The 12,500-nt window shown below is 52.0% G+C and overlaps 1 protein-coding gene across 1 annotated transcript in view; it reads right to left on the bottom strand.

The window, feature by feature from the left end:
* Positions 1-6,389, bottom strand: part of dldh (dihydrolipoamide dehydrogenase) — a gene marked incomplete at its 5' end in the record, with an annotated part of 7,791 nt that extends 1,402 nt beyond the window's left edge. Inside the window, 9 exons of the mRNA XM_080529934.1 lie at positions 1-823; positions 1,262-1,478; positions 2,001-2,170; positions 2,476-2,606; positions 3,046-3,106; positions 4,152-4,409; positions 4,539-4,599; positions 5,561-5,866; positions 6,336-6,389. The exon at positions 1-823 is cut by the window's left edge and continues 66 nt beyond it. Of these exons, the coding sequence (XP_080386060.1) occupies positions 1-823; positions 1,262-1,478; positions 2,001-2,170; positions 2,476-2,606; positions 3,046-3,106; positions 4,152-4,409; positions 4,539-4,599; positions 5,561-5,866; positions 6,336-6,389 (2,081 nt within the window). The remainder of the gene's footprint in view (positions 824-1,261; positions 1,479-2,000; positions 2,171-2,475; positions 2,607-3,045; positions 3,107-4,151; positions 4,410-4,538; positions 4,600-5,560; positions 5,867-6,335) is intronic.
* Between the last annotated feature and the right edge of the window lie 6,111 nt (positions 6,390-12,500).

Raw genomic sequence — 12,500 nt, 5'->3', positions numbered from 1 at the left:
CTAGACAGATCCTCCGCTTTCAGTTCGTGCACCAGGTTATAATCCACAGAGGAGTAGCGGGACTTATAGCCGTTCTTCTCCGCCGACCCGCTGCCGTTGTTGTCCGTGGACCGATAGTCCACCTTCCTGTTGGTGTTCTTCACCTGCGTGGGCCCGATGACACTGACGCACACGTCCTTGGCGTCCCTCGGCTGCTGGCGGTTGTTGGCCACGTTGTTCATCGTCTCGCTCTCGCCGCGGAAACCCCCGTGACTGCCGCGGCCGTCCCCCTGCTGGCCGCGCTGCTGAACTCTGACCCTGACGAACACCACCAGCACGGCGCAGCCCACCAGCAGCAGCAGCACCAGGACCACCCCGGCGCACATGGCCGTCCAAGGCAACCCTTCCTCCCTTCCGCCGCGGCCACCGACGCCACCCTCCTCCTCCTCGTCCTCGTCCTCCTCTCCGTCGGCGTAGCGCCGGCCCGGCCCGTCCGCCACGGCGGCGGCGCCCTGCGCGTGCGTCTCGGGGAGCAGGAACTGGCAGTTCCTCCCGCCGTAGCCCGGCACGCAGGCGCACACGTAGCGGCCGGCCCTCTCGTGGCACGTGGCGCCGTTGTGACACGGGCTGTGGTGGCAGCGGCTGATGGGCGCGCTGCAGTTCTTGCCGGCGTAGCCGGGCGGGCAGGTGCAGGTGTAGTCGTTCATGGCGTCCTGGCAGGTGGCGCCGTTCTGACACGGGTAGGCAGGAACGCAGTCGTCCACGTTGTCCCGGCACTGGGCCCCGGAGTAGCCGTCCACACACTGGCACAGGAAGGAGTTGACCAGGTCCACACACTCGGCGCCTGGGAGAGGAGACAGACAGACAGGCACGTTAGACCTCTGGTACACACTGACATCCTGTTAGACCCTCTGGTGCACACTCACATCCTGTTAGATCTCTGGTGCACACTCACATCCTGTCGTTGGACCTGGAACTGTCATATAGCTGGTTCATCTATGGCTGTATTCAATGGACGATTTGATTTGATATTATGTGGTATGATTTGAATTGTGTGGTAGTCAGGGTGGCTTGGTGGTGGGTGTGAGCTAGTGTGGTGTGTGTGAGGTAGTGTGTGTGGGGTAGTGTGTGTGAGGTAGTGTGTGTGTGGTAGTGTGTGGTGGGTGTGAGGTAGTGTGTGTGAGGTAGTGTGTGGTGTGTGTGAGGTAGTGTGTGTGAGGTAGTGTGTGAGAGGTAGTGTGTGTGTGGTAGTGTGTGTGAGGTAGTGTGTGTGGAGGCGTACCGTTGGAGCAGGGGTTGGAGGAGCAGTGGTCGATCTTCTTCTCACAGTTGAAGCCGGCGTATCCCAGGATGCACTGGCAGTAGTAGCCGCCCTCGGGGTTGTCGGCGCAGCGGCCGCCGCTCAGGCACGGGCCGTCAGCGCACGTCATGGCGCTCAGCTCGCAGTTGTTACCATAGAAACCAGGAGGGCAGGTGCAGCTGTAGGTGTTTTCCTGATCCTGTTGGCCGACAGACAAACACTGGGTTAGCAACACACCCCTATTACACCCTATTACACCCTGTTACACCCTGTTATTACCCTGTTACAACCTGTTATTAACCTGTTATTACCCTGTTATTAACCTGTTATTAACCTGTTATTAACCTGTTACAACCTGTTATTACCCTGTTATTAACCTGTTATTAACCTGTTACACCCTGTTACACCCTGTTATTAGCCTGTTACAACCTGTTACACCCTGTTATTAACCTGTTATTACCCTGTTATTAACCTGTTACAACCTGTTATTACCCTGTTATTAACATGCTATTCACTAGATGTCACTTTAACGAGCTGCCTAGTTATAAACACACTATACACAACCTGCAGTTACCCTACTATTCAAGTGTTATTACCTAGTCAGACAGGTTATTAACATGTTATTACCCCGCTATTCAAGTGTTATTACCTAGTCAGACAGGTTATGAACATGTTATAAACAGAACAGTCCTGTTCCTAGCCGGCCGGTGGTCAGACTTACGGTGCAGCTCCCCCCGTGGCGGCAGGGCGACCCAGAGCACTCGTTGACCTCCGTCTCACAGCTCGCCCCGGTGTAGCCCGGCGGGCAGGAGCAGGTGTAGCTGCCCTGGCCTGTGTTGGTGCAGCTGGCGCCGTTCATGCAGGGCCGGTGGTGGGTGCAGTAGTTCAGGTCTGGAACAAGACAGCAGCACATGTGGACGGGTCAGAACCTCTCTGGGGCTTAGTAGTGGACACAGTGGGCAGTACAGTCTGGTTCAGACGGCTGTCTGGTTAGAGGGCTGTATAAGGGGTCTATTGGAGTCTATAGGGGTGTATAGGGGTGTATAGGGGTCTATAGGGGTGTATGGGGGTCTATAGGGGTGTATGGGGGTCTATAGGGGTGTATGGGGGTCTATAGGGATGTATGGGGGTCTATAGGGGTGTATGGGGGTCTATAGGGGTGTATGGGGGTGAAGATGAGGACCTTGGGGACTCACCCTGGTTGCAGAACAGCCCCCCCCAGCCCTCCTGACAGTTACACTGCCACGGCTGCTGGCAGGTGCCATGGAGACACCCGGGGTAGCGGATACAGTCGTCACAGTAACGCCCGCTGAAGCCCACCCTGCATCTGGAAGAACACACACACACCAGAGGTCAGACAGCTGTGACACACACACTGTAATACAGAGGAGAGAGAGAGAGAGAGAGAGAGAGAGAGAGAGAGAGAGAGAGAGAGAAGGAGGGATAGAGGGAGAGAAGGAGGGAGAGAGAGAGAAGGATGGAGAGAGAGAGAGAGAGCAGGAGGGAGAGAGAGAGAGAAGGAGGGAGAGAGAGAGAGAGGGAGAATGAGAGAGAGAGAAGGAGGGAGAGAGAGAGAAGGAGGGAGAGGGAGAGAGAGAGGGAGAGAGAGAGAGAGAGAGAAGGAGAGAGAGAGAGAGAGAAGGAGGGAGAGAGAGAGAGAGAAGGAGGGAGAGAGAGGGAGAGAAGGAGGGAGAGAGAGAGAGAAGGAGGGAGAGAGAGAAAAGGAGGGAGAGAGAGGGAGAGAAGGAGGGAGACTGTAGACTTACTTGCACTCTCCAGGTTTATCACAGAAGCCATGTTCATCATCACAACCAGACAGACAGATCGCTGCAGAGAGAGAGAGAGACGGAGAGAGAGTCATATGTTAGCCACGGGTCTGGTGCCAGCAGAGTAGGACTGTTTCAGCCAACGGGTCTGTTCATGTCAGAGCCGCTAACCACTAACCGCTATCCTCCCGGCCGTCACCAGGACGACCAACACAGCCGCCCCGTAGCCACGGTGACCGACACAGCCGCCCCGTTACCATGGGGACCAACACAGCCGCTCACACAAAGACTCACACACACACAAAGAGCTCTGTTTCTCCTCCTCTGACGGTGGGTCAGAAGTCCTCCTTCTGTTCTCTCTCTCTCTCTCTCTCTCTCTCTCTCTCTCTCTCTCTCTCTCTCTCTCTCTCTATCTTTCTCTTTCTCTCTCTCTCTCTCTCTCTCTCTGATAAGACCGGGGAGGGGAGTAGAGGGGAGGAGGGCCAGAGAGGAGAGGAGAGGGGAGGGGAGGGGAGGAGGAGAGGAGAAGAGAGGGGGAAAGAGAGGGGGGAGGAGAGGAGAGGGGGAAGGAGAGGGGGGAGGAGAGGGGAGGGCCAGCTGGTGTGTGCTGCCAGTGCAGGACAGCTGCCCTATTGTCTCTCTCACTACGCAGCTGCCTCACTCCCAACAATACCTCACCGGGCTCAGCCAATCAGGGCCAAGCGCACTGTCAAGTAGCCAATCAGGCATTACGTCTAATCTATGGCACGCGTGTGATTATTCGGCAAACTTCTCTAATTTAAATACGCCTGTAAACAGCCTGTAAACAGACAGACACCTGTAAACAGACAGACACCTGGAAACAACCTCTAAACAGACAGACACCTGTAAACAGACAGACACCTATAAACAGCCTCTCTAAACAGCCTCTAACCAGCCTCTAAACAGACTGTAAACAGCCTCTAAACAGCCAAATGCAATATAGACCTAACCGTACCGTATGACACTCGATTCATTCATAAACTAGCCTAAATAACCAAACAACCAAATTAAAAAATTAAAAAATTCATATCTTAAAAGTTAAACTTTAATAAGTTATTAAAAGGTAGTAACAGATAAATCCTTACGCTCAGTGCAGTAGGTTCCCTTCCAGCCGGTGTTGCAGATGATCTCTCCGCGGTCGCCACAGGTGAAGTGGCCGAAGGCGTCGTCCCGGGGCCGGCAGAACACCGAGCAGCCGTCGCCGTAGTAGTGCTCGTCGCACATAAACCGGTACGCGTACTTGAGCTCGGCCCGGCCGCTGCTCTGCCGGTCCTGGGACCAGTCGTCCCCCACCGTCAGGTGTCTCTGCGAGGTCATGCGGCTGATCAGACGCTCCGGGTTGTCTGGAAACCGACATAATCAATTAATTAATTTTTAAAAAGGACGATAACCTAACGATAATCCCGTCAAAAGTCGTTAACATGAATCGTGTAGCCTAATCCAACACTGGGACGTGTTGCTGTGAGGCCTACCTGTTGACAGGTCCTCCAGGTTGTCGGTGTGGAAGGCCTCTATGATCAGGGAGAATGTGCCCTGTGACCGGGGAAGACAGACAGACAGACGGTCAGACAATGAACCACCAAAGGGTTAACAGGTAGTCCCTAATAAACATGAGGCTAATTCACACGTGAGGGCCAGACCGCATTAGGGCCTCATAACACCCTCATAACACCCTAATAACACCCTAATAACACCCTAATAACAGCCCCGGGCTTCACACTTCAGACCTGTCTCACCCTCAGGCCTGTCTCGCCCTCAGGCCTGTCTCGTGCTGACACTCAGCTGTAAAAATGATACGAGTCGGAATGTCACGCGGGGCTGCCAGCGAGGTGTCACCTGGGAGGATGTGAACTTTCCCACCCTGACAGCGTTTGTCAAAGACCCTCCCCCCTAGCCTGAGACGGGACCCTAGCCCTAACCCCTAACCCTAGCCCCTAACCCTAGCCTCAGCCCTAGCCCCTAACCCTAGCCCCAGCCCTAGCCCTAACCCCTAACCCTAGCCCCAGCCCCAGCCCTAGCCCCTAACCCTAACCCCTAACCTCTAACCCTAGCCCTAACCCCTAACACTAGCCCCAGCCCTAACCCCTAACCCCAGCCCTAACCCTAACCCTAACACTAACCCCTAACACTAACCCCTAACCCCAGCCCTAACCCCAGCCCTAACCCTAACACTAACCCCAGCCCTAACCCTAACCCCAGCCCTAACCCTAGCCCTAACCCTAACCCTAGCCCCAGCCCTAACCCCTAACCCCAGCCCTAACCCTAACCCTAACACTAACCCCTAACACTAACCCCTAACCCTAGCCCTAACCCCTAACCCCAGCCCTAACCCTAACCCTAACACTAACCCCTAGCCCTAACCCTGGCAACCCATACAGCTGAATCCTGAATACGTAACGAGTGTCGGAGGCATGTTGACCAAGATTCCGTTACATGCCTAATTGGCATGATCATCCGACCATGAACCGATGAACCGCTGCACCGAGACACTCACCGGCCAGGTGAAGGTGAAAGCGAACGGGATCGGGTTGGCGAACGCCTCGGAGGTGGACTCCGGCACCTGGAAGGAGTTGGACCCGAGGACGGGCGTCACGGCCCCGCCGTATGTGCAGGGGGGCTCCGGGGAGACGTTGGCCTGGTAGTGCTTCAGACACACGCGGAAAAACGTTTTGTCCGCGTTGCCCGTCGCTGCTTTCTTGTTCAGAAACTCCTGTAACTTCAACTCGAACATCCCAGAACCGAAACTCTGGAAGGAACACAAGAAAACACCCTTTAGTTTAGTAGTGTGTTCGTCTCTTATCTTTATTCCATAACAGACTCAACATAATCAATGACAATGTGTGATAAAAGAAAATGGAATTTATAAAGAAAAAACCGTTTTTAGAAGAAAAAAAAAAGCTAACTGGAAAAGTGTCTAAACATTCTGAATCTAGAATCTAAAACATTCTGAATCTAGAATCTAAAACATTCTGAATCTAGAATCTTAAACATTCTGAATCTAGAATCTAAAACATTCTGAATCTAGAATATAAAACATTCTGAATCTAGAATCTAAAACATTCTGAATCTAGAATCTAAAACATTCTGAATCTAGAATCTAAAACATTCGGAATCTAGAATCTAAAACATTCTGAATCTAGAATCTAAACATTCTGAATGTAGAATGTAAACATTCTGAATCTAGAATCTAAAACATTATGAATCTAGAATCTAAACATTGTGAATCTAGAATCTAAACATTGTGTGTGTTAAACAGAGAGAGATCTTACCTGGGACAGCAGGGCGCAGAGGAGGGCAGCCAGCAGGGCGGTCCGCCGGCCCATGGTGCCGAGAGAGAAGCCTCACTAGAGAGTTGGACCTCGGAGCCTGGGTCAGGGTTAGGCTCAAACCACCATCCAGAAGGTAAAGGTCCCTTATTAAAAGTCCCGTTAACCACGGAGGGGGTGAGGGGTGAGGGGGGGGGGGGTCGGATAGATTCTGTGGAAGTGGAAGTGGATCTCTATCTTTCTTTCTTTCTTTCTTTCTTTCTTCCAGTTCTTCAGAAGTGTCTTAATGGAGAAAGTGTAAATCCTCAAACGGTTGAACAACGGGGGAGTGACGGGAGAAAAAAAACTCCCAACGAACGAAAAGAAAAAAAGTTCCCCAAAAAGTTTGGGAACGGAGTCGAAATTCCTGGTGAAGACGTGATAATTATAATCCGGTTATTGTAAACAGCAGCTCAGCTCCAGGGTTTAGGTTTTAGATGTGGCAGGGAAGGCTCGTGTGTGTCCGTGTTTGTTTTTTCTCCTCTTGATTGATAATGAGCAACACAAAAAATAAATGATATCGGTCCAAAACGGTGGTTCCCTCTGGTCCTCTCGGTCGTTCACCCCCTATGTGTGCGTGTGTGCGTCTGTGTGTGTGTGTGTCTGAAGTCCTGTACGCCTGCCGCACGCTTTTATACGGCCCCCGGCCGGGATGGTAATGACATGCGAACCAGCTACTCCCCCAATCTGGCCCGAGCTGTCACAAAGGGGGCACTTTTGAAAAACCTCCCTCTCAAAAGACGCCAAATGGTCGCTGAGCTGTAAAATGTGCAACCCTCTCCTTCCCTCGAGCCTCCGAACAAAACACTCCCCATTTACATTCCAACACATTTTTAACCTCAACAATCCTTTACATCCTCCTGACAGCAAAGCGCACATTGCATCACACAGCCTCTCTTCCCTGAGAGGGACACTCCACCTACAGCCCCTAACCCCACACCTCACGGCCCGCTCCTGAAGGATGGATAACAGTATATGTTTTCATCATTATAAATACTATTTTTTTTTTACTTTGTGTCTGAAATGTTGTTTTTATTGGACCCAGTATAGACGATTGCACCCTGTGTTCCCCATCCATCCTCTCGGATCACACACAGATAAAGGCATTGCGTAATTATCAACGTTTTGATAGGCTAGTAAATAAAAACACATTAGGATACTTAAATGACTTGTTGTTACATAAACAAACTTAAATCACTTGTTTTTATATAAACAAACGGAATTCTAAAATACGTTTTTGTTTAGTTTTTTTTTTTTACATAAAAGTATTTACTCCGACAACAACAACAAAAACATATATATATATATATATATATATATATATAGGCCTATACATCTTAATAAAGATTAAGCGTCGACCATGTAACCGCAGGGTCCCCGGCTCGAATCCGGCCGGGGACATATCCTGCATGTCATCCCTCCTCTCTCACTCACCCATCCTTCCTGTCTAAATCTTCACTGTATCAGTCAAATAAAATGAAAAATATGAGTGGGACTGCCCCACTCAGAAAAAATAACTTATAAAAAAAAATAACTTATATGGCCTATAAAGGTCTACAAGTGTGTTTGCTGCACTGAACGTTTGAAAAAGGAACGTTTTCCTGAACACTTCTTCCACACCTTTCCACAGGTGGGTCGTTTTGGTGACCCTCTACACAGGGCTGTGTAACCCTCTACAGGCTCGTGGGTCTGTGTAACCCTCTACACTGGGCTCGTGGGTCTGTGTAACCCTCTACAGGCTCGTGGGTCTGTGTAACCCTCTACAGGCTCGTGGGTCTGTGTAACCCTCTACAGGCTCGTGGGTCTGTGTAACCCTCTACACTGGGCTCGTGGGACTGTGTAACCCTCTACAGGCTCGTGGGTCTGTGTAACCCTCTACACTGGTCTGTGTAACCCTCTACACAGGGCTCGTGGGTCTGTGTAACCCTCTACAGGCTCGTGGGTCTGTGTAACCCTCTACAGGCTCGTGGGACTGTGTAACCCTCTACACTGGGCTCATGGGACTGTGTAACCCTCTACAGGCTCGTGGGTCTGTGTAACCCTCTACAGGGCTCGTGGGACTGTGTAACCCTCTACAGGCTCGTGGGTCTGTGTAACCCTCTACACTGGGCTCGTGGGACTGTGTAACCCTCTACACTGGGCTCGTGGGTCTGTGTAACCCTCTACACTGGGCTCGTGGGTCTGTGTAACCCTCTACAGGCTCGTGGGTCTGTGTAACCCTCTACAGGCTCGTGGGTCTGTGTAACCCTCTACAGGCTCGTGGGTCTGTGTAACCCTCTACAGGCTCGTGGGTCTGTGTAACCCTCTACACAGGGCTCGTGGGACTGTGTCACCCTCTACACTGGGCTCGTGGGACTGTGTAACCCTCTACAGGGCTCGTGGGTCTGTGTAACCCTCTACAGGCTCGTGGGGTCTGTGTAACCCTCTACACAGGGCTCGTGGGACTGTGTAACCCTCTACAGGGCTCGTGGGACTGTGTAACCCTCTACAGGCTCGTGGGTCTGTGTAACCCTCTACAGGCTCGTGGGTCTGTGTAACCCTCTACACAGGGCTCGTGGGTCTGTGTAACCCTCTACACAGGCTCGTGGGACTGTGTAACCCTCTACAGGCTCGTGGGTCTGTGTAACCCTCTACACAGGCTCGTGGGTCTGTGTAACCCTCTACACAGGCTCGTGGGTCTGTGTAACCCTCTACAGGCTCGTGGGTCTGTGTGACCCTCTACAGGCTCGTGGGTCTGTGTAACCCTCTACAGGCTCGTGGGGTCTGTGTAACCCTCTACAGGGCTTGTGGAGATGTCTCGGTCCTCGGTCCGTCCGGTGAACGTGGCCGGGCTGCGTGCCGCTCGCGTGGCCGTCGTTAAGGCCCGGTGTTATTGTGGCTCGCGGCCCTTTGTGCTCTCAGCTGTATGCTAATGCCGCGCGCAGCACCTGCTCGCTCCACAATGCACACACACACACACACACCACACACACACACACACACACACACGCGCGCCTACAGAGAGAGAGAGAGAGAGAAGAGAAGAGAGAGAGAGAGAGAGAGAGAGAGAGAGAGAGAGAGAGAGAGAGAGAGAGAGAGAGAGATGAAGGAGAGAGAGAGAGAGAGAGAGAGAGAGAGGGAGAGAGCGAGAGAGAGAAAGAGAAAGAGAGAGAGAGAGAGAGAGAGAGAAAGAGAAAGAGAGAGCGAGAGAGAGAGAAAGAGAGAGAGAAAGAAAGAGATGAGAGAGAGAGAAAGAGAGAGAGAGAGAGAGAGAAAGAGAAAGTGAAGAGAGGAGAGAGAAAGAGAGAGAGAAGAGAGAGAGAGAGAGAGAAAGAGAAAGAGAGAGAGAGAGAGAGAGAGAGAGAGAGAGAGAGCTCCCATCGCCGCACGCGGACGGCCCTACAACAATGTCCTCTGTTGAAAGAAAAGAAGAAGTTAGTTTTTGCTTCTGTTCCAGAAGGAAACAAGTCAGCCGTCCTCTGGTTGAGTGGTTTAGTTCTGTAGAGTCGTTGTTCACTTTCCAAACTGTTTTTTTTTATTATTTGATGAGGCTTTTGTAAATATGTCTAGAGACAGATAACGGAATTTGCATTTGTGCATGTCTCTGATGACCATAAACTGATTACTCTCTCTCTCTTTGGTGTGTGTGTGTGTGTGTGTGTGTGTGTGTGTGTGTGGTGTGTGGTCTTAATTAGGACGCTAATTGAACGGCATTTCTGTATCTGGCGGGCGGCAGCGACATGTGTGTGTGTTTGAGCGGCGTTTCATAAACAAGGGACGCATTCAGATCCTCGACAAATATGTGTGTCCGTTTAATTTTTATTATCCGTAGAGCCTATACGGTGGCCTATATGACACATGTTCCCTTACATTGGGGGCAAGACTGTCACTTTGTCATAGCAGTGTTTGGACCAGAGGCGGAGAGGAGAGGGTTAACCACCGTGACTAACAGCCTTAGCCTGGTCCACACGGCCGCGTGAGCCCGTTAACCAGCTGATTCAGCCCGTGAAACACCGTGATCCCGGTTGTGATGACGTCACGGCTCCAGGCTCGGGGTCTGAAGACCTTTGCGACGCGCGTTAGATCCGCGTGCCCCCCGAGGTTGTTTAACGTCTACACGTGCACCGGGCATTTATTATACTGAAGTGACACACATTTACCGATTACTTCAGCAAAGCGGAACTGAAAGGCATGTCTAGTAGAAACCCTCCAGAATGTCTAGAAACCCTCCAGAATTGTATTTGTATAATATAGTATAGTGGACAGTGTACATAGCCTTTATTTATGTAAACCAGCTCTTTTCCCTTCTTGTTTTTAGTATTTTTTTTCCTAGCACCAGGGGAGCCACCCCTCCTGGTACCTGTACTATAGCAATGACAATAAAGACCATTCAGAATGTCCAGATTCAGAATGTTTAGATTTGAGATTCTAGAACCCCTCCACTCCAGAATCAACCCCACGACACTTTATACCCTTTACAAACATCATTTATGCCACGCGATTCTGTCCTGGTTAAATCAAGCAGAAAGCCCCCCCCTCAGCCCCGTGGAGGTGGCCGTGGGGAGGGGGCGTGGGGAGGGTGGGGGGGTGGTGGGGGGGGGCGTGGGGAGGTGGGGGGGGGGGCCGTGGGGAGAGACTGTTTAACTCGAGTGTTTCTGTGGGACACTGTTGTACTTTAACTCTGCACACCAGCAGCCCCGCGGAACAAAGGAGGGACTCGAGCTCTCACCATTCATCTTTTCTTTGCGCTTTAATGTTCATTGATGGTGAATACAACGGGGAGGGGGACGCGCCCCCCCCCCCCCCGGCCCACCATCTGCTTCGCACCAAATGGCGTTTTTCTCCCCCACCGACCCCCGCCGCAGGGCTGGCCTGTCCTACAGGCTGCTGCCTCCTCCAGCCCGGAGTAGAGGCATGTGTGTAACGGTATGATAACGGTGTGGTACAGACCATATGGTCCATATGGTTATGGCCCATAACGCACGTTGAGCGGAGAGAGGTCCGTCCCCGTGGGAACGTCGGCACTGTGGACATCACACCATAACATAACCACACCAAGCAGACAGAGAGACTTGTTTTATTGGAGCTTTATTTTAGCAGCAGAGACATTGAGCATTGAGACTCTCGCGTCTCTTGTCTCCCATGTATGCATGCATGCAGGGAGTCCTTCATACGCACGGTGCACAACCACACAATCACACACCTATAGCCTACTGCAACATGACTAATTATAAATTACTAAATGAGTTCCGTAGAAAATGAGGTCTGCATGGAAGTGTGGGGGTCTGGACTAGGTCTGGGGGTCTGGAGGTGTTTGAGGACAATAGCGCGTGTCTCCCGTCTCTTCCTGTGTGATGTGTGTGTGTGACGCTGCAGGCTGCGGAGGCTCGCGCTGCTGATTACAATGATAAAGGACGTGTCGCGTGGCTCGGTGCGCTCGCGGATGATGGATAAGCGTCGCGCGCAGCACCTCTGTCAGCCCCCCCGCCCGACCCGAGCCCTGATCTCCATGACAATGTCTCCGTTCTTACCTGTGGTCATCCAGGAGGAACCAGGGGGTCGTTTGTCCTCCTGACCAAGCCGATTACCGCAGCAGCTGCTCGGGTGGACGGGGCGCCCCGCACCGGCCTTTCTGTCCGCGGTATTGTTGAAGGTCAGGGGGGGGGGGAGCGTGTGTGTGTGTGAGTGTGCGTGTGTCTGTGTGTGTGTGTGAATGTGTGTGCGTGTGTGTGTGTGTGTGTGTGTCTGTGTGTGTGTGAGTGGTGTGTCTGTGTGTGTGTGTGTGTGTGTGGGGTGGGTGTGTCTGTGTGTGTGTGTGTGTGTGTGTGTGTGTGTGTGTGTGTGGGTGTGTGTGTGTGTTTGTGTGTCTATGTCTGTGTGTGTGTGTGTGGGTGTTTGTGTGTGTGTGTGAATGTGTGTCTGTGTGTGTGTGTGTGTGTGTGAATGTGTGTGTGTGTGTGTGTGTGTGTGTGTGTGAACGTGTGTGTGTGTGTCTGTGTGTGTGTGTGTGAATGTGTGTGTGTGTGTGTGTGTGTTTGTGTGTGTGTGTGTGTGTGGTGTGTGTGAACGTGTGTGTGTGTGTGAACGTGTGTGTGTGTGTGTGTGTGTGAACGTGTGTGTGTGTGTGTGTGTGAACGTGTGTGTGTGTGT

The sequence above is a fragment of the Nansenia antarctica genome (assembly GCF_963989245.1).
Source record: "Nansenia antarctica genome assembly, chromosome: 1".
NCBI classification, from domain to species: Eukaryota; Metazoa; Chordata; class Actinopteri; order Argentiniformes; family Microstomatidae; genus Nansenia; species Nansenia antarctica.
Note: the sequence above shows the minus strand (reverse complement) of the source record. Positions and strands in the feature narration are given on the sequence as shown.